This window comes from Bos javanicus, chromosome 10 (assembly GCF_032452875.1).
Source record: "Bos javanicus breed banteng chromosome 10, ARS-OSU_banteng_1.0, whole genome shotgun sequence".
Classification (NCBI taxonomy): Eukaryota; Metazoa; Chordata; class Mammalia; order Artiodactyla; family Bovidae; genus Bos; species Bos javanicus.
The window spans coordinates 81,211,332-81,233,611 of NC_083877.1; the positions used below are offsets into that span (position 1 = coordinate 81,211,332).

The 22,280-nt window shown below is 45.1% G+C and overlaps 1 protein-coding gene across 6 annotated transcripts in view; it reads left to right on the forward strand.

The window, feature by feature from the left end:
- SMOC1 (SPARC related modular calcium binding 1) overlaps window positions 1-22,280 on the forward strand; it is a 146,343-nt gene that overhangs the window by 69,282 nt on the left and 54,781 nt on the right. For all 6 annotated transcript variants that reach the window (XM_061429269.1, XM_061429267.1, XM_061429271.1 and 3 more), the window contains exons 3-4: window positions 500-612; window positions 21,148-21,247. In XM_061429269.1, coding sequence (XP_061285253.1) covers window positions 500-612; window positions 21,148-21,247 — 213 coding nt within the window. The remainder of the gene's footprint in view (window positions 1-499; window positions 613-21,147; window positions 21,248-22,280) is intronic.

Genomic DNA, 22,280 nt, shown 5'->3' on the forward strand with positions numbered 1-22,280 from the left:
ACAAATAAATAGTGAAAAAAAAAAATCCATGGTGGTGCCAGAAAAAAAAAAGAAAAGAGCTTGCAGGTTTTGAATTGCAAGACATCTTTGAGACTCCTTGGGCTTGCATGCTTTTAAAGTCAGTGAAAAATAGTAGAACTTTTTTTCCCCTAGGAGGGATTAGGGATGTTTGGGAGAAAAGAAATAAACAGAACTGGGTATAAGTATGACCCCCCTGACTTTTTCTAAGAATACCTTTAAGAGGCAGGTGAGGCTGTGGGGCATTCGTGTTCCTGGAACAGCCACTTTGATATGTCTGTGTGCCTGTGTGTCTGTGTTTGTGTGGTGTGGTTTCTGCCTGCGTGTGTGTATGTCTGGGTGTGTGTGGTGTGTGTGTGTGACGTGTGGCGGTGTGTGGGCCCCCACAACACAGTGCTTTTCTCTCAGCGCTTCTACAGCTGGAGTCTGTGGCTCCTGCGTGGGGTCCAAGTGACTCTGATGTGCATACCTCCCTCTTTAGACGCTGGCCAGAGCAAGTGTCGCCTGGAGCGGGCTCAGGCCCTGGAGCAAGCCAAGAAGCCCCAGGAGGCGGTGTTTGTCCCGGAGTGCACCGAGGATGGCTCCTTTACCCAGGTAGGCCTTGGCTACTCTCTCAGGCCCCGGGTCGTGGGGGCCTGGGAGCAGGAGGGCCCCGAGAGCCTTGCTTCCTGGAAACAGACGAGGGCTCTGTGACACCCCCGTGCCTGTGTCCCCTCCCGGGCCCCCCGCCACTCGGTGCCAGCACTGGCAGTGGGTGCTGAAAGGCTTGTGCGAGTTCGAGCCAGGAAACTGGCACTGCTTTGTCCCCATCCTCCTGCTGCCCGTCTTCATTGTTCTCTTCTGTCAAATGTAGGCTGGTTATTTTTTCTTATCCTCGTGGGTTTCCATGGGCAGCCTCTGTATTCCCTTCACTGTTCATTGCTACCCCTTCTGCACACCTCTCAGCCTGTCCCAAGCTTCAACTGAAGCCATGTTCCTTTTGAATGTAAAGTGTCTGTGATTTGTGGAGTGCGTGTATGTGTGTGTGATGTATGAGTGTTGTATGGTGTATGTGTGCCTGTGGGTGGGTGTTTGTGTGTGTTGTGTGCTTCTTGTGTATGTGTGTGTCTCTCTGGGTGTTGTGTGGTTTCTGGTATGTGTGTGGGTGCGTGGTATATGTGCGTGATGTATTATATCTGTGTGCATGTGTGTTTGTGTTTGTGTGGTGTGGTTTCTGCCTGCATGTGTGTATGCCTGGGTGTGGTGGTGTATGTGTGTGATGTGAGGTGTGTGGTATCTGCATGTGTGTCTGTGCATGTATTGTGTGGTTTCTATGTGTGTGGAGGCTGTCTGTGTGTGTGTGTGTGTGTGTGTGGTATACGTGTGTGCTGTGTGGTATATGGTATCTACGTGCACATGTGTGTGTGTGGTGTCTGTGCTAGCATGCGTGTGCACTCATGTATGCGTGCACTCAGATTCTAAAATCTCCTTTCAGGCAGTTTTCCCTCTGATCCAGTGTGATCTTCTGGCTGGAGGCTGGGTAAAAGTAATGCTGGCTATGTTGAAGTTGGCACAGATTGGAACGCAGGCAGCGTGGGACAAAGGGGTGGTAGAGCTTTCAGTCTAGCGGACAGTCTAGCTAGGGACAGTCTAGCGGGGCTGAGACAGCTGGGTGAGAGTGGGGAGGGTCACTGGACAGGGTGGGTCAGCCACTGGATTGGGACAGGGTGACTCCCACTGGAATGTAGTGTCGTTTGGGGACCTCTGCCACAAGAGGGCTGGAGGCGGGCGCCTTGGGAGTTTCAAAGTTTCCCTGTAATCGTCCCAGAATTTTCAAGGGGGTGGGAGAGGAGGGAAAGGATGGGTCTGGCCTTTGGTCTGCTGGGTTTCAGGTTTCATTGGGGGCTGGGCCCAGGGGACTGCTGATTTCAGGCCGAGTGCTGGTGGAGGTGGTGGGGTAGGGACGGGGCCTTGTAATTTTTAGTTTCCAGTGTTCAGCCAAGATTGATAGCCACGGAGTTAAACTGACCTTGGCTGCCCGCCCTGTGAGAGGTGCTTTTATTCATCTTCTCACTTAAGTCTCACCACGAGCCTGCCAGGTAGGCGTTGCTATCCTCATTTACAGAAGATGCAACCACAGCGGGAGGCAGAGTGGTCCAGGAACTGGGAGCCACGCTCAGATGTCTCTAGCACCCAGGCTCCCTCGGAGCCCTCCACACTGCTGTTCTCCGTGCTGGCAGCTTAAAAGGATGCTCTCTGCACTCGCTTTGGGGACACGTACTAAAATCAGAACAATACAGAGAAGATTAGCACGGCCCCTGCGTGCAAAGCATTCCCTGTTTTATCTTGATTTTACCCCCTCTCAAAATTCTCCCAGAAATGTAGCTCTTTACTGCGTAGCTATCATAATAAATAAACACATGGTGCAAAATTTTAGATGAATTTATAAAAATATTTAAACTCATATCTCCATAAAGCAATGGCACCCCACTTCAGTCCTCTTGCCTGGAAAATCCCATGGACGGAGGAGCCTGGTGGGTTGCAGTCCATGGGGTCGCTAAGAGTCGGACACGACTGAGCGACTTCACTTTCACTCTTCACTTTCATGCATTGGAGAAGGAAATGGCAACCCACTCCATGTTCTTGCCTGGAGAATCCCAGGGACGGGGGAGCCTGATGGGCTGCAGTCCTTGGGGGTTGCACAGAGTCGGACACGACTGAAGCGACTTAGCAGCAGCAGCAGCAACATAAAACAAATGCATAGTAAAATTCCATTTTTAGAGTTTAGTCAAGTTCTCTCCTTTAATTTGAATATTACACTGGTTGGTTTCTTTTTGATAGAAACAAAAATGCCTATTGAAGAAAAAGTGAAGGAGGCTCTGAGGTGTGGACTAGAGAAAGGCAGTCTACTGCTGTGGCTAGCGCACCATTCCTAGAGCCAGACCGCCTGGGCGTGAGTCCACCCACCCCTCAGGCACATCATTTAATTTCTCTAGGTCGTAATTTCCTTAAGTGTCGAATAGAGATTATTATCTCTATTATTATTTTATATAGTAATTATCATTATCATGGGTTTCCCTGGTGGCTCAGTGGTAGGAATCCATTTGCAATGTAGGAGACGTGGGTTTGATCCCCGGGTCAGGAAGATCCCTTGGAGAAGGAAATGGCAACCCACTCCAGTATTCTTGCCTGGCAAGTCCCATGAACAAAGGAGCCTGGGGGGCTACAGTCCATGGGGTCACAAAAGCTCAGACATGGTTTAGCAACTAAACAACGACAAATTATTATATTATACATTTTATATGTTACTATTATTATTACTATTATTACTGTAGCTTACCTCATGAGGTAGTGATAAGGATTAAATAAGTCAACACATGTGAAATGCTTGGAACACAGAAATACTGTATAAATATCTGCCATTATCAACATTAGCCCCATCTCTACTCTGGTTCTGTCACTCAGATCTTCTCAAGATGTTACAGACGATGTCACCCAAGAAAAAGAAAATCTTCTGTTGCACCTTTCCTCCATGGGTTCTTTATTTATCATTTTTTCTAGTGAAAAGAAGCCAGGTGATCTTTGTACTGAAAATTCACGTATGTGGGAGAGTATCAAACCTCTTGCAGCTGCACTTGGGGCTGAGACAGGGGTCAAGGTGATAGGGAGGAGGCAGAATCCTTTTTCCCCCCTTTGTAGGCTTCTGTAATCCTGAGTGTGTTGCTTACGAGAACGGTTGACCCCTGCCCTCCTGGTTCTGAAGTATTTGCTGCCTCGTGACAGACAGCCGCTGGCCAGCTTTTGTTTGAGGGAGGCCAGGCTGGACCAGGTGGTGTTTGCCGGGGAGGGGAACTTCCAGATTAGTCTGGGCAGAATTGCTAAGTGAGGGGGCCCCTGAAGTTCAGCAGAGGTTGGATAGACAGTCAAGAGCCCCTCATTTGTTTGACACGCTAAGCGCTGCCATGTGTCTGCAGGCTGGAGGCTGGCTCACCCCGGTGGGCAGCCAGGCAGCCAGACAGCCGGTCCGACCCCATCACAGTGATTGAAATGGATGTGCTCTTTCCCTTGATCAAAGACGCTGCAATAACTTCACAAAATGAGGCTGTCTCTTTGAGTGTGCTTCAATTGCATTGACAGGCTGCCAAAAGGCTATGAGAAAAAAAAATGCTTTTCTGCCTCCCCCAACCTCCACTATCACTGACCTGGACTTATTTTGGTTTTGTTTTCTTTAAGACCAAAACCAGAGACCAGGTCCATTATTTCAACATTGCTTAGACTATTGACATGCATGCATCCTGGTGTTAATGACATATTTTTGTCCTGTGAATTATTATACAGTAATGTGCTCTTGAAGTTTATGGAGGGGACCCTCATGGGACTGGGCTTGTCTGGCATGGGATACAACTTGGGACTACATGACTAGGTTGGCTTTAATGGGGTTCGTATGGGATGCAGTGGTCTCTGTTCTCTAATGTGTTTTCCCTTGACCTCTTCTCTTGCTACCCTGCACCCCAACTCAAACAGCAGAGTGGTGAACACTAGAACATCAGGTTTTTAAAAACCTTGATATCTAGACCACATCTCAGGTCATTAAATCAAATTCCGGGTGAGGGACCCAGACATTATGATTATTTCAAGCTCTCCAGATGATACCAGTGTTTAGTCCAGGTTGTGAATGACCTGCTGTTATAAGGGCTTCATCACTCTTGTTCTTGGTTGCATCACTGGAATATAGAGTTAAGGCTTTTTGATGACCTGCTGTGTGAGGATGGGAGCTACTGATTTTGTCCTTTGCTGTGGTCCTGTCTGCTTTCTCTTCTGGGTATCAGGAATATTAACTCCTGACATCTGTTCTCTGAGTCCTTTGCCAAGCTGTTGTCTGCTGCCCAATATGATGAACTGAAATCACAGCCATAGAGGAATGGTATTGGATCACCACCACTAGGATGTTGGCTTGTCAAGCTTGTGCATCACTGAATAATTGTAATGGCAATTCTTTATTGAGTGCTGTTTGCTGCCAGGCATTGATTTTTACACTCATTAATCTTTACTAGAACCTTTTGAGGTGGTTATTAATACCCTTATTTATACCAGAAAACTGAGTTTCAGTGGGGTTAAATAACAAGTTCAAGGTCACTAAGGATTTGTACCCAGGTCTACCTAATTTCAAGGCCTATGCTCTTAACTTTTTTATGCTACCAAAGTGTCCTTGATGTATATGTACTTAATTTGCATTGCCATTGTTATTCCAGAAGTCCCCTCTCTGATGCTGTTGGCCAATCAATCAAGCAGACATAAAAAAGTCCCTTTGCTTATGGAAATTTTTAAATATACAGAAAAGTTGCCAGAGTTCTCTGGTGGTCTAGTGGTTAAGACTCCAGACTTCCACTGCAGGGGGCATGGGTTTGATTCCTCATCAGGGGACTAAGATTCTGCAACCTACAGGACACGTGCCTCCCACCTGCCTCTGTAAAAATACATGTGTGTGTGTATATATACACACAGAAGTAGAAATAATAGCATAATGAACCCCATGTACCCATCACCCAGCTTCAACAATGATTAACACCTGGCTGATTCTGTTTCATCTTTATCCTATTTTCATCTCCTACGCCAAACTGGATTGCTTCAAAGCAGATCCCAGACACAATATTTTTTCATCTCAGACATTTGGAGCTCTGCTCTGTTCTGGGTTATGAGCTGGTTGCTCTGGGGCATTCAAGAAATGCCACGGCCTGTGCTTTCAAGGAGCTTACATGCAGAAAAGATATGAAAACATACCATGAAGTAGCTAGTATATACGACCCTACATGTACAATTGGGTGTATTTCAAATGCCCAGTTATAAGTCAGTAATTTGGAATTCTGAGTGATTTCATTATTGAGAAAATAAGCAAAATTAAAAATTTATGAACATAAAAATTAAACACTTCTGAACATCAAAATTGAAGATTTCTGAACGTAAAAGTGCCTTAAACAAAGCAAAAGGCAAATGATGTATATTAGCCTTAATGAAAAAGGCTAATATTAGATTTAAAAAACTCTTAAAAACCAGGAAGAAAAAGATCTTAGTAGAAAAGTGGACAAGAGATATCAATAAGCAGATTATACAATAATAACAAATAGCCAATAAATGACTATGAATGATATTTTCCTTAGTAATTAAAGAAATATAAATACTAATGATGTGGCATTTTGCTTACCAAATTGTTAAAACTTGGAAAAGAGTAATATTCAGGCCTGGGTGAAGGGAAAGGATTACGCCCCACATCATACTTGAAAAAGTAAATTGGCACTGACGTTTTATGAGAGAATTTTGCAATATGGGTCAAAAGTCCTTAATTGTGTCCAAATCTTGAGCTTGACATTTCACTTCTAGGAATTTATTCTAAAGAAATAATTAAAAATATATGCAAATATTTAGCCACAAGGATTTCCATCTAAGTTCTGCTTATAGTTGCAAAAATTAGGAAACAATCTAATCTAAATATCCAAAATAGAGAAGTGCTTAAACAAATTATGACATCGCCATACTGGGCAGCTAGTAGAATGATATGTTATAGACGCTCATTTCACACAGTACGTGTGTGTATGTGTTATGTATATATACACACATATATATGAGACTAACATATATATATGAGACATTCAAATATTCAAAAGAAAAAATATTTTCATTTTCTTCTAAATCAAAAAGCTGCACACACTTTGTAAAAAAAAAATTCTGAGAGTGTAAAAGTACATAGGAATAAAGGTAAAGGCAGTGAGTTCATCTCTTTGAAGTAGCAGCTGTTAAGTCTACAGCCCACTGGTTTTTCTTCCTTTGTGTACTTATCATTTTTGAGGGTAAAAATAATAAAATGTCATATATCACTTTCTAATTCTTTCTTATTATTAAAAAAAAATTGCTTATTTATTTATCTTGGACTGTGCTAGGGCTTTGTTGCCACACAGGCCTTTCTCTAGTCGTGGCAAGCAGGGGCTACTCTCTAGTTTGCAGCGTGCAGGCTTCTCAGTGCGGTGGCTTTTCTTGTCGTCGAGCAGGGGCTCTACGGCATGTGGACTTCAGTAGCTGCCGCACGTGGGCTCAGTATTTGTGGTTCCTGGGCTCTGGAACTCTGGCTCAGTAGTTGTGGCACTCGGGCTTAGTTGCTCTGTGGCATATGAGATTTTCTTGCCATAAGAAAATCTGTGGGATTGAACCTGTGTCTCTTGCATTGGCAGGCAGATTCTTTACCACTGAGCTACCAGGGAAGCCCTCTAATGCTTTCCTATATTAATTATACTGTGATTTACTTATTTCCAGGTGTATTGCATATTACCCTATGTCATTTAAAAAATCACCGTATGTCCCATTGTATGAAGGTACCATGAATTCTGGAAATTTGGGGATTAAATTTCAGAAAGTTGAATATTGGGTCAAAAGGACATGCCCTTTCAAAGACGTTTGATGCATACTCCCAAACTGCCTTCTGTTGAGCAACGATGTAGTTGATTTAGTGGTTGCTACCAGATACATCCCCAAGCCATTTAATTTATTTTATGTAGATAGATTGTAGTTCTAATAATACTGTAGAGTATAAAACACCACTTGTAACATTACTGCTACGTGAAAAAAATGTATTGTGTGTCCCACTTTAAGCCCCATGTTCCAGGAACAGTCTTTCTTGATATAGCTCTGTCTGGCACCCACACTGTCCCCATTTCTCTTCATTCCAATCTCTGCTCCCCACACCAGCACACACATATATGTTTTTTTATTTCCCAAGGTTAGTTTTTTTTTTTTTTTTTTTGTCGTATGGGTTTGGGGAGCTGTAATTTCTTCTTGATAATGCTTTGTTTAGAAGCTGGAAGTGCAAAGAGAAAGTTCTGTGGCTTTTGGCATAGATGGTGGGCTCCCCTTGTCAGCATTTCTGTAGCTCCTACAGTTTTCTCAAACCTGGGGACTGCAGCTTGTCTCCTAAGTGCTTGGGCTTGAGCTGTGAAGCCGAAGCCGGCCTTGAGGCTCCTTTGCAGTGACTCCTCTCCCCGCCCCCACAGTACAAAACCGCATGTCCTGCAACCAAAACCCCACCCCCACCCCGGCTGAGTGGTATGACTAGCTTGTCTTGGAAACACCTGTGTTTGCCATCTTGGCCTCCGTCTTCCAGATTCTCAGGAAGTGCTAAAGGTACGCTTTATGCTAAAGGTATGGATGCTTTGCATCACTTGTGAGCCTATGTGGACCAACTGTTGAACCTCTGATAAAACACTGGCAGGCTGGAGCACTGAGTATCATCATGGGGGGGAAGGATTTGTCCTGTCCTTGCTGAGTCCAAGGGCTACATCGTTTTGTGTTAACGTGAGACTATCTTACCTGAAGCAATAGTGTGGGCGTCTCCTCAGTGCAGAGGGTTCTGTAGGTAAAGTACTAAGAGCCTGGCTGCATCCATAGCTGGACTCTTCTGAGCTTCTCTGGCCATATCAAGTTCCTTTGGATGCCCCAAGCACAGCCAGTTCTGTGTGTTTTATGGATGGTGCCAACTTTTTTAAAGCAGTCACACTGTTAAATATTTAAGTCCATCCTCTATGTACAGATGGCACAGTGGTCAGGAGACCCACCGTTGCGTCACTTGTCGCTCTTCTTTGTCCTTTTCTGTTGTGTTCAATAAACATATTATTATTGTTACAGTTTGAGCATCTACTGTGCCCAGAGCATCTTACTAGTTGTTCTACATGTGTTTTTCTTTGAATTGCTTTTGTTCCAAACAGCCAGATGCTGCATATGGTAATTTATACAAAAATGCTCACAACATAGCACATAACTGCTGTTCAGCAAATGTTAGTTTTCTTCCTCTTTGGGCTTGGTTTGCTCAACTGTATAATGGGGGAGCTAGCTGAGCTCCTCCAGAGGTCATCCTGTGGGCCAGCCACATGGTTTTATTATTTAAAATAGCAGCTCTATTAAGGTAGAATTCACATGCCATAAAATGTATCCTTTTAAGTGTATGATTCAGTGGTTTTTAGTATGTTTACAGAGTTGTGCAAACGTTACCACTATCTAATGCCAGAATATTTTCATCACCCAAGAACACATCCATGTACCCACTGGAGGTCATATGAAAGTAAATGTTTAATTCTGTAAATCATGGCAGGGACAGGGCCTGATGCCTCCACATGCAGGAAGGACTTGCCTAGTAAGTTACTCGTCTCATCTCTCACAAATAGTGGGAGCCACCACTGCCATCTTTTCAATGAAAGAACCCTGTGGGCACCCACAAGTACAGAGGAGGGCAAGATGAGGGTGGGTGGAGCTCCAATGCTGTATCCATTGTATTCAGTGGTGACCTGCCTACTCCAACCACTGCTCTGTCCTCCTCTCCAATGGCTGCATGGCCCCTGAGCCTCCTCTCCCAGATTGGCTGGCATCATTTGCTTTGGAGCAAGTTGTAGGCTCTGGGTGCTCCCAACTGGGTATCTGACCTCCCTGCAGTCTCTGGTGAATCTTCCCCTAAGTCTATCGTGGAAATGAAAGGAGCAAGCCCTGGGCAGTACCCACAGCTGCTCTTCTGCAAGGGGGTGTACTTGGGAGGAAGGGATGGATGAGGCCTGCTTCTCTGGTCTTCCTGCTGCTCATGGTAACGGGGAGGCTCAGTGATGGAGGCTTCCATCACTCTCTCTGCTGTTCTTTTCTTTTTCAGATGATAGCAGTAACACCTGTATAGCACTTACTTTGTGCCAAGGTGTTTTCTAAGTACCTGACACCCATTAACTTATTCAGCCCTCACTATGACCTATGAGTAGGTACTATTGTATTCTTAATTAATAGATAAGAAAACTGAGCCATAGAGAAGCTGAATAGCTTTCTTGGAGTCACATAGCTTGCAAGTGACAGTCAGGATTCAAACCCAAGCAGCCTGGTGCCAGGATTCTTGGTCCTAACCATTATACCATACTGCCTCTTAAAGGGCATGGCCTTCTTTTATAGTGGTATTGCCAAACTGGAGCTTATCCAGGAGGATAACTCAGGTGAGCAGGTTGGAGAAATCATGTCACATGAGGAATAGTCAAAGGAGCCAGAGGTTGGTTTGAAGATGAGAAGAACCAATGGGTGGATGAGAAAGAGACAACCAAAGGGATGCATGAGGGCCATCTTCACTTTGGTCTGTGGATGCCAATTGCTTTTTCTTGAGTAGTCCCACAGAGCTGACCCAGGATCACTGAGTGAAATATTTAATGACTCAGATTCTGACTCAAACCCAGGAAGAACTTTTTACAAGAGGAGCAATCCACAGATGGAATATTTTACTCAAAGAGGACTTCCCATCCCAGGAAGAGGACAGACAGGACTCAAGGGGCATTCAGGTGGGGTGCTGTGGGGAAGGAGGGTGCTCCTGCACTGGGAAGGGAATTAAACTGATGACCTCTTGGAGTCTCCTTCATACCTACTATGATTTTATGAGTATAATATTCAGTCTGGTGGGTAGGCACACAGTTGACCCACAGCAAACCCTTCTTCAGGAACCTTCCAGGCAGACCCATTAACACACACACAGTCAAGGCTATTGCCACTCTGCTGTGGGTACATATGACATGCCAGGTGGTGACCCTGCAGGCGCAGGTCATGACATGTGACACTGTGTCATAGTATAATGCTGCCTCTGAAGTGGGGGGGAGGTCGAGTCAACTTTTAAAGTCAACTAAACTCTTGGTGGCTCAGACGGTAAAGCGTCTGTCTACAATGCGGGAGACCCAGGTTTGAGCCCTGGGTTGGGAAGATCCCCTGGAGAAGGAAATGGCAATCCATTCCAGTACTGTTGCCTGGAAAAATCCCATGGACAGAGGAGCCTGGTAGGCTACAGTCTATGGGGTTACAAAGAGTCGGACACGACTGAGTGACTTCACTTTCACTAAACTCTTCTGCAAAATGGACAGGATCAGATTTTTTTTTTTCCCCTGTCAAAGTCTGGAAAAGTAAAAGGAACATGGGAGGGAGATATGACGGCAGAAAAGTTTAATTAAAGTGAAATCAGATATAGGAGGGCTTCCCAGGTGGCGCTAGTGGTAAAGAACCCGCCTGCCAATGCAGGAGACAGAAGAGGCAAGTTTGATCCCTGGGTTGCAAAGATCGCCTGGAAGCGGTCATGGCAACCCACTCTAGTATTCTTGCCTTGAGAATCCCATGGACAAAGAAGCCTGGCGCGCTCTTTGCAAAGAGTCGGACACGGCTAAGTGACTTAGCACGCACGCACGCACAGATACAGCAAGCAAGAAAGAGCCCCCACTCCTGCAGGCCACCCTTGTCCCACCACTGGCCGGATCACCACAGCTCTGCTCTGAACAAAGCTCCTACACAAAGGGACTTATTTTTCATTGGATATTTTGAAAACATAAAAAGTATTTGATACCTTCCCCCCCGAAGTGGAAGTAGAAGTGAACAAATGAGAGGTGCCGTGTTTGCTGTTTACAAAACCTGGGTCATTCTAGGCACCAAACAAGGGGGAAGAAGTCAAGAAAATAAAGTTCTTCTGGAACCCTGACACTAAGATTTGAAAAATATCTTTATGTGTGTGTTGGCGGGATGCTCTTTACACTTTTTGGAAACTAAAAAAAAAAAAAAAAGTTCTTCATCATGGATTTGGAAAAGTGGTCCTAACCCTGGCAAGTAGGTGCCAATTTGTAAATTTTGACCTTACTCTTAAGTAGCAGAAGTTCAACTTGGGGTACAGTTGTAGAATCACAGAAGTTTTGGATCAAAAGGGACCTTAGAGATAATCTGGTTCATATTTTCCTTCCTCTCCTTGTCTCACAACATCCAGGGTTCAGATTCTACTTATAATCTCTCACCAAGCCATCATCTATCTTCTGCTTGATTGCCACCAAAGACAGGAAACGTATTACTACCAATGGCAACATAATGCGTTTTGGGCAAGTTTAGTTGGAAAGTCCTTCTCTGTGTTGACATGAGAGTTGTGATTTCCAATAGATGACCCCCTTTCTATCTAAGGGACTTACAGAATCCACAGAAATCTCATTTTCCACAAAAAATCTGAAGACAAACACCATTATGTCCTTGTAAAGTCCTCTCTTACAGCCAAGAAATATTTCTTTTCTCCCTGGCAAAGATATTTAGTTCTAGCACTCATTCCCATATCATAGAGACTTATGTCTCTCTTTCCTCTTGGCTTCTTTCCTCTGATTTCAGTTTGCTGAGTCAACCCCACCCCACCGCCTCCCCCTCCCCGGACCCTGCCCCACACCGCCACAACCCCACCAACCCTGCCCTTATAGAATGTCCTTCCCCAAACTGGATACAGTATTTCAGGTATGGTCAGAAAGAGCTTAGGAAAGAATGGTATTATCTCTTATTCTTAACTCTCTACTGCTTGACTAATATCACATTGGCAGCAATGTTACACCATCAAGTCATAAAAAACATAGTCAACAAGGACTTCCACAGAATTTGAAATTGAGGGGTTACCTTCCCTCCTTGCCTCTCCTCCATTAAATTCTGGAAGACCAGGTAAATACTCTAAAAAGAAAATCCCTCATTCCCCAGCAGACAGTCCTCCCTAGACTTGGCATTGAGCAGGAGACAGTGTCTACAGCCAGCAAGAATAGCAGTGCTTTGAAGCTACAAAGGACATCCTTTCTGCAAACGGGAAGGGGAAAAGGACAAAATCTGCTTGTGCTGAGTGCATTCTCTACATCCAACACTATTTTAGATGCTTTATGTATCTCGTCTCATTTTGTCTTCTCAATAACCTTCAAGGTATGCACCGTTAGTCTTGTTTCATAAATAGGCTTGGAGAGGTTAAGTGACTTTGTGAAAGTCACACAGAGATGGTGTTTAAACCCAGGTCATTTTGACTCCAAAGCCATGTTTTTCCTTCTGCATCCTGTTGCTTCTCATCCAAACCTGACTAAAGATGAGGGGGACATTTGTGGGATAACCTCTTCCAAACTGAGGGAAAAACAGCTCAAGCTAGCCAGACCAAAAGGATTACACCATCTCTCCTGCCTACCCTCGCTTTTCTCACTGCAGTCAAACATTATTCCATGTGTGAAATCACCCAGAAGCTTTAAGGCCACAATCGCTAGATGCCTGAATTAAAAGACCACGTATCATCAAAACAACTGGAACAGAAAAACTTTGGAAAGAAGTGTTGTCCCATGGCCCCTTGCTCCCAAATTCCCACCTAGAAAAGTGCTTGTTTCTTGAGTATTTCACGATAAATGCTGGAAAGGATGGCGTGATGAAGTGTCTCTTAAAACAGTGGTGCTTGGAGTGTGGCCCTGGACCAGCAGCAGCAGCATCACCTGAGGACTTGTTAGAAATGCATATTCTCCAGCTGACCCCATCCCTAATGAATCCAAAACCTCTGTGAGCAGGGCCTAGCAATTTGTTTTCATAAGCCCTCCCCATGGATCTTACTGTGCAATAAGCAATGTTCTCTTGCAGCTTCTGATGGAGAGAGATTCTAGGGCGATAAGTGGCAACCTCAGATGGCCTGGAGACTCTAAGTCATTCAGCTAGGGTGCGTGGCACCAATGGAAAAACATAATTTTCTACAAGGGGTCCTATAGGGAATGCAGAAGAAAGGAAAATATGCCTGCTGAAAATACTGCACTGAAACTAAGTTGTTGGGTAGATCTACAGCAAGATGTTTAACTTTGTGCATTCGTTTAATCCAAAAAACCTACTAACTGCTTTGGAACAACTGGCCGATTAAAGAAAAAAATATGTTTCATAATCCCACTGCCAAGGAGAGTTAGAGAAATATCCACATGCCTTCTGCTTTTAGTTTAACTTTTTCCCGCTGGGAAATGTTCCTGTACATGATAGTAGTCATTTCATTACAAGTTTGGTAGTTGCTACTAAGAATGCTGAATCAAGCCTGTCTTTTTGCATATGGTTCACATTTTTCTGTTTTACAAAAGAAGCACAAAGAAGAGGGATGTGGGAGGGATGTAGCCACTGGGTTGAAGGTGCCTTGGAGGGGACCCCAGTTGTCAGTGAAGGTCTGAGGCAATTCAAGATGGATTTCTTAATAAATAGAACACGAGAGAGCATTACAGAGAAGGAGGTGGGGATTTGCCAGAGGGAAATTGTTTCAAGAAGAGTGAACTAAATGAAAGCCTGATACCTGGATAGTAAGAAAGTATGACTGGGAAAAAGAGAAATATGGCAAGGCCCTGCACATCATTATACTGCCTTTTTTTTTTTTTTAAAAAAAAAAGCATGTTTCATAGAACGCTAATACTACCGTAGAATGCTCCTGAACTGAACTTGGGTTCACGCTCCCTCACCTATGCACAGCAAGGCCAATTAACTGACACCAAGTACAGGTGAAGGGATGTATAGCATTTATCACAGGGCACCAAGCAAAGAGAACAGGCAGCTTATTCTCTAAAGACCTGAATTCCCTCATGACTTTCAGGGCAGCCTTTTTAAAAGCAACATTTGGAAAGAAGGTTGCAGCTTGTGGACTTTCTTTTGATTGGTTGGTGGCGAGGTAATAGGGTGATGTTTCTGGGATCTTAATCATCAATGTCTGGTTCCATCCAGTCTAGGGTCTATATGCTGTGGTCAGCATGTAGTCATCATCATCCATCTATCTGTGTGGGAGGTCATAGTTTCTGCAAAACAACCCAAAGATATGCATCAGATTATTATGTAGATTCCTTGAGGAGGAACTGGGGCTGTTTTTTAAAATTTATTTATTTTTAATTGAAAAATAGTTGCTTTATAGTATTGTGTTGGTTTCTACGAAACATCGACATGAATCAGTCACAGGTTTACCTATGTCGTCTCACACTTGGACATCACTCCCACCTCTCCCCCCATCTCACCTCTCTAGGTTCTTACTGAGCTGGAGCTGGGGCTCTGTTTTATTGAAGACCTATTGTTTAAGCTATCATTACTTTTCTTGCTTGACGGTTCTTCCTTTGTTTCTGCATTCTCTCACTTCCCTAGTTAGTAACTGCTTGAGTCTGCTCTTTGGAACTCAGGGAAGGCCTAGGAGACTAAAGCCTTTTTCTACAAACAAGGAATGGGCTTTGATACCTGAGAGGGCCACACAGGGTCTTGTTCAGTTTCAACTCCACCTTTTCTTTGATATTCCTCTACCCTCTGAGGGGAATACAAGCAGGACCAGAAAGGGGATAAAGTTTTGGATAGAGAGATTAATCATGAACTCAGCAGCGGAACTCAGTTTTAGGGGGATTTGGGTTCACTCACTCACAGTTAAGGGAAGTTCCAACTGTTAAAGAAGTTTAGGAATTGCTGCAAATGGTATCTTCCTCTTAGAGCTGAATTGTGAACTGATTTAAGGTTCTGAGAAGTCCTGCCATCAACAAATCTTTTTATTTTATTTGGCTCAATATATCCAAAGTTATTTGGCTAGAGAACCCCTTCATCCCCAATAATTCCTGGTCACACTCCAAAGGGCATCAACTGGTATCCATCGCTATAGCAAAGTGACAGATAGAAAGATGGAGGAGCAGCAGCTTCACATTCCAGGAGAAGGGAAGACAGAAGCCACACTTGGGGAGACTGTTCTCCTAGGGAAGCTGGTAGGAAAAACAGCAAAAGTCCAACAACAAATAAGCTACTTTGAGATGTGAGGTGCGACCCTGTGCAAGGAGCCCCCCAAGAACAGCTAGAGGAAAGCAGGCTGGCCAGGGGGCACAGCAGAGGCCCCCGTGTTGTCATCCGAACTACTCCAGAAATGGCCTTCCACTCAAACTGGAGCAAAAGGCTCTTGATTTGAGTATTTATCCCACTTCCTCCCCTTCTCCCTCAAAAGAGTTCCATTTTCCAGAGAATTACAAAGAATAAAGATACCTGGGCAGTTCCCTTATATACCAGCCCTGGGACCCAGGCCTTTCTTGGTCTCCCTTCCAGGTCTGGGGGACTCCCGTCTGCCAGGACTAGGTACTGGCCATCATGCTCTCTCTCTTGTCTCTGGGTCTTGGTTTCCCCATTTGTAAAGCGTTTGGGTGAGACTAGTGATCTCTTTAGATTTTTCTCCAGCTCTGTCAATTCTGAAATTTTGTGAGAGCTTGGAGTTTGGGATCTGAATTCCTGTGCTGTTATGAACTAGCTGTGATATTTGAACAAATAACCTCTGCTCCATGCACCTCTCCTATGAAGGATTTGCACACTGGGTGACCTTGAGGCCCAAATGAGATACTGCCTCAGTCATGGCGGTGTTTGGAAAATCATTGTAAAGACAGAAAGTGGTGCTTTCCATTTGGGGTGTGACATGTGAGTGCTCCTTGGCTCTACATATGGCTCATCATCTGCTTTGCTTTTCTCATGGTTTCCTCCCTTTTGATGCCCCCGTTGGTTTGTTTTGCTCTGTTAGCTGGTGTTTGCTCTGTTCTCTGCTCATCAGTTAGTCAACTGCACTCACTGGCAGTGCTGGCCTCCCACATTTTCCCAGGTGTCCACAAGTTGGGCTAATGTTGAAGACTAACAAGCTTAAAATAATTTCAGATTTGTCTTCATTTGGACAGAGAGGTTGACCCGAAGTAAACCACTGGGCTGTTTTTGCAAAGGGCTTCTTGCCAAAAATATTTAAGTATATGAGTCAGAGATGAAATTTCCTACCTAAGAACACACTGCAGTCTAAGCAGAGAGTAACCTCACTTAGATTGATGTAAAAACACTTTTTGTCTTTTAAGGAAGACCCATCAGTTGACATTTTAACCTTCTCAAGGTTGTTCCAGAGTGGGGTAGGAAGAAATGCCATGGTTTGTATCTATACCTTTGTGGTTAGAACAACCCTGAGATCTGAAAACTGCACTAGATGCCAAACCCTAGAAATGGCCAGTTACCTTGTCAGTTCCTCTTGGTCCATGCTCTTCACATACAGTAAGTCTGAAAGTTCATGAATTGGGGGCTGGTGTTTTGAGCAGGGGGAGATAGAACAAAGGTGTTGTTGTTCAGTTGCTCAGTTGTGTCTGACTCTTTGTGACCTCATGGACTGCAGCATGCCAGGCTTTCTTGTCCTTTACTATATCCTGGAGTTTGCTCAAACTCATGTCTATTGAGTCGGTGATGCCATCCAAGCATCTCATCCTCTGTCATCCCCTTCTCCTCTTGCCCTCAATCTTTCCCAGCATCAGGGTCTTTTCCAATGAGTCTGCTCTTCAAATCAGGTGGCCAAAGTATTGCAGCTTCAGCTTCAGCATCAGTCCTTCCAATGAATATTTAGGACTGATTTCTTTTAGGATCAACTTGTTTGATCTCCTTGCAGTCCAAGGGACTCTCAAGAGTCTTCTCCAACATCACAGTTCAAAAGTATCAATTCTTCGATGCTCAGCCGTCTTTATGGCCCAACTCCACATCTGTACATGACTACTGGAAAAATGATAGCTTTGACTATATAGACCTTTGTCAGCAAAGTGATGTCTCTGCTTTTTAATACACTGTCTATGTGTGCCATAGCTTTTCTACCAAGAAGCAAGCATCTTTTAATTTCATGTTGCAGTCACCATCTAAACAAGGAGGATTGCTTATTAATTTAAAACAATAAAGTTTGCAAGGGAAGAAGGGAAACTAGGTAGGATTTAACATTTGGTCATGTATATATAAACCATTATAATTTACATCCTGATTGCTTTTCTACAAGAAACGTTACTTCTCTCTTCTGAGAGTAATGAAACTATTTCTATATGAAAATAAACTTCCCCTTCTTTTACTCAAACTTTTTCACACTTTTTGCTGATTTCAAATTGCCCCTTCCCTTGGGGCTGGTTGGAATAGAATGTTCTCTAGTTTCCATTGGAGAATCTGGCTGTGCTTTGAGTGCAGATAGTTGGCTAAAAAAAATAACACCATGATAATAAAAATAAATAGCTAAGTTTAACTGGGCACTTACCATGTGAGCTAAGTGCTTTATTTACATTATCTAGTGTAATCCGCCCAGCAACTGAGTGAGGTAGGTATTATTATCTCCCTCTTTCTAAATGGTCATGGACAGTCTGAGGCTTGGTTTGACTACAGGCCTTTTCAAGACTGCAGAGGGTTGGAAAGTTCAGTGGTTAACTGGAAGTGGTGGAGCTGGTTAGTTAAGGCAGGCAGGCTACAGTCTGACTCTGTGACCACTGCTTTCTGTCTTCATATGACTTCTTTTTCTTCAAGAAGACATCTTGGAAACTTCCCAAGACAATTTGCAGACAGCCTGTAGGTGGAGAACTGTGGGTCCATTCACTTGGAGATCCTTTAGCAAAGGAAAGTGACCTTGCCGGGTGCTTCCTGCAGCGGTCTAGGTCCTCTGGGTCTTCTTTTGTTCACTGTTGTTCTTTCCTCTGCAGCACACCTGGGGCAGGTGTGCCCATAACTGTGGATTCCAAGCCTCAGAGGAACATGGCAACAATTCCTCATTCAAGCTCAGTTGTAAAACTCTGAAGGACTTAGAAGCAGCCTTCAGCCTGTGGACTTTGTCGTCTGGAGTCTATTCCTTGGAGCCTGGTCTGAGGAAAATGCTGAGGGCCCTGGGGAGAAAGCGGGGCTGTGTTTGGGCCTATGGGCCTGGCGTGGGGGCTGGGAGCCAGCATCTGTATGTCCAAAGGAGCACAGCGGGTACTCGCAGGTAGCATGTGGCCCTGGGGACCCTCGGAGCCCCAAGGTCAGATTATATCCCCTGGAACAAAGGTTTGGACTCTGTCTCTTCTTCAGGCATGTGCTTCTGTCCCCAGCAGCCTCAGCTGGGACTCTGCAGGCCCAGGAGGAGGGGCACTCTGTGTCGTCTAGGAGCCGGACTTGGAGGGGGGCGGGTACCATCCTCAAGAAAGAGATGCTGGCCTTGGCCGTGAGAGCCAAGGGGCCCCTGGGTGAGTCAGCGTGGCCACTGGCCCCAGGGACAGACTTCCCCACGGAGGAAGAAGCAAACAGTCAGGCCCCATTAAAATGTTGCCCTTGGCGAGGAGCTGTCCCCTGCAGGCTGTACTGAGTCTGAAGGGGTGGACTCTAAGTTTCCGGGAGTACTCCCCACCAGAGTCTCCCGGGCTTCCTGGGGGTGTCTGGGCCCATGTTGGAGGCTGGCTGGCCAGACTCTCTGACACAGCCGAGAGCAATCTTGCCCCAGCCGTATCCAGCCATCGGCCCAGGCCAGGCACTGTCTCACACTCGCTGTTTTCCTGGCCAGTGCCCTCGAGGTTCGGTGCTAGGATCCCCGCTTTATAGATGGGGCTCAAAGAGCTAAGCAACATAACTGCCAAATCCGTAACTGGCTGGGTCCAGGATTCAAATCCAGGTGTATCTGGGTTGCTTTCCATTCCACCCTTAGGCCTCCTCGGAAGGTAGCACTAACCTGCCAGAGGACACTAATCTTGAGTGAGCATCTGGGGTAGCAAGCGTGATCTTGGGATTCAGGGCTTGTCTTCACGAGATGAAGCGGGAGTGAAACGTGGTCCTTTGGTGAAGGCATTGAACACAGTTTCCCTGCATGCGTGGTTCAGGTAAATGCCTTAATTATACAGTCATCATACTGGTAGTAGTGAGATGCCCTGCGTCTTGTTCTTAAATCCCAATTTCTGAGTGCAAGTGTGTAATGAAGCAACTAGTTTTGGGGGAAACTGTGGTGTTTGGTGCCGTCACAAGAGCAGAAGTCTTTTCTGTAGCTTTTCTGTCTTGCTGATAACTTACGGATTTTACAGAGGCTGTCTGACCTGTCCTTTCCTTCTGTACCCTGTATCCCTCACCTCTCAGTTTGTATGCTCAATTCTGATATGTCCTTGATCCCAAGAGGCACCTTTTCCCCACACTTTAATGGCACACATCTTGTAATTGAGGTCTACATTTAATGTGGCAGGGCTGTTTAAATTGATGTTACATTTTTAGGATGGATAGAGACCAAGAATTCAGGAAATATGATAATGCATGCATTTATTCAACTCATCAAATGCCTACAATAAATCTCAGGCATTGTGCTAGATGCTTGGAATATAGAAACAGCCAAGTTTCAGTCTCTTGCCTTTGGGAGGTCACAGTCTAATGGGGGAGATAGACTAGACACATCATCAGGCTCGTTGTAATAGGGGGGATTAGGGGAACCAGGCTGTGTGGAGGGTCAGAGGAAGGAGGCGGAGGACATAGGGAGCCTGGGACCACTTTAAGGAGAAGGTGTATCCTGAATGAGGTGGGAAGACAAAGGTTTGGGAGTAGGCTGGGATGGGTTGGGGAATGGTATTCCAGAAAGACTGACTGGTTGAAGCAAACAGAGGCTTAGAATCATAAGACACTAGGGTGTGTTTCTGAGCCTCAACAAGTTGCTTGTGGCTGGAATGGAGGATATGTGGAGACCTGGGGGTAAAACGGGGATGTGGGGAGAGCAGGGGCCAGATCATGGGGATCCCTAAGCTTGTGCAAATCAGCATCATCTCCATCCTGAGTCCGATGGCAAATCTTTGAGGTATTTTAAGCAGGGGATTGATGCCCAGATTTGTGTAGAAAGTGGGTGGAAAAGGGATAGTGGGGTGAGGTGGAGGAGGTGAGCAGAGTGACAACTATTGAAAGAGAAAGAAGAGTGACCCCGAACGAAGCCCAAAGCCTCGTTTTTATGTACTGTTCCCAGGCAGCGTGGACCTGACCATGGAGGCTTGAAGAAGATCAAGCCGTGGTGCAGCAGGGCATCTAGAACTAGCACCTGCAGGCCCAAGTGGTCTTAGCCCCATCACGTGTGGCCTTCTCTCGGGAAAGTCACGTGATCAATAGGCAAACGGACTGTAGGAGCAGATGCTGGGGAAAGCTAGACAAAGAAGAAAAGCCTTTCACTTGTCTCTGCTTCTTAAGGGTTGTATCAACCTACAGCGATGATATTCCAACTTGTACTTGCCAAGTTAGTTCACCAATCCGAACTTCTTACAAAGAGATGGGACATGCAGTGGACATTTCTGAGTGTGGTGTAAGAGATTAAGTGTTAAATGTCATAAGGAAACAGCGCGAAGCCCAAGATAAGTGGCTGTGGTTGCGCCTGAGAGTCACGCAGAAAACCGTGTTTTCTGGCCCATCTTCAAGGGACACGCTGGGGGAGGGCTGCTGGAGTGAGAGGTGGAAGGAGCGCTCTGCCTTGCCGGGGAGGGTTTGAAATGGATGGGAGGCCACTGTTGATACTGTGACCCAAAACTTATGGTTCTTTTCTACTTCCCACTTCCCGAACAGGTGCAGTGCCATACTTACACCGGATACTGCTGGTGTGTCACCCCAGACGGGAAGCCCATCAGTGGCTCTTCTGTGCAGAATAAAACTCCTGTATGTTCAGGTACCGTAGGGAAGGGCGGGAAGAAAGAAAAGGGTTGGAGAGAGACGCCTTGGCCAGTCTCCTGCTTCTGTGGGTGGACCTTTGAAAGACTGGTGGTGGTTATGAGTCCTCTTCCTGGTCAGGGAGGAGTCCACCTGAGCGCGCTTGCTCTGTTGGGAGTTGGGTGATAGGGTCAGTATATGTCTCTGGGTATGTATTTCTTTATTTTGAGTTTAGGTTTCTGGTTCATTGCTCTTTTCCCAAGTATCAGCTGTAACCTCGAGAGAGCATGGTCTATAAGTTTATAGCTTGGGTGCTCTAGGTTGCTAGAGACCCTAGGCACACTTTATCGAGATGGATTTCAAGACTGCACAGGAGTTCAGCATCAAAGGCTATGGCGAGCAATTAGTGATGCCTTTCACGGGTGCAGGAGAGGGAAGTGGTGGTCTATGTTGCCATATGCTTGACACCGGTGTAACATACAGTGATGGAAAACACTTGTGCCAGTGGCCCTGAAATCCGGCTGTCATCAGCGGTGCCTGGGGAATTCAAAAAGAACCCAAATGTTGAGGCTTCTCCTTCAATATTTGGATCCAGTAGGTCTAGAGTGAGACTGGGAGTCTACATGCTTATGAAGCTTCTCAGGTGGTTCTGATGCTGAGACAAATTAGGGAACCACTCTTTCATAGCGACCCTCCTAGTAAGTCCATAGGAAAAATCAAGTCTTTTCTATTTCCAACTCTATGGGCATAGAGAAACTTTGTTCTTAGGTCAGTTTTGTGGGATTGTGTATTATGGATTTATAGAAGCCCTACACTTCCATTCTGATGGTAAGGAAATTCAAGTCACTCCCTTAATTCACTATGCAGCTCAGCCCATGTTAAAAAAAAGTCTGTCCCACCCACCAGCTGCTTCCTATTTCTCTGTAATCTGTGTATATGAGATTTTATGTATTTACGTATTTTTAATTTTTAAGTGCAAGCAAAGTATAAAACATTATTCTAACGCCTATGGGAAATTCCAAACTCCAGCAGTCCTGTCCTAACATTTTTCT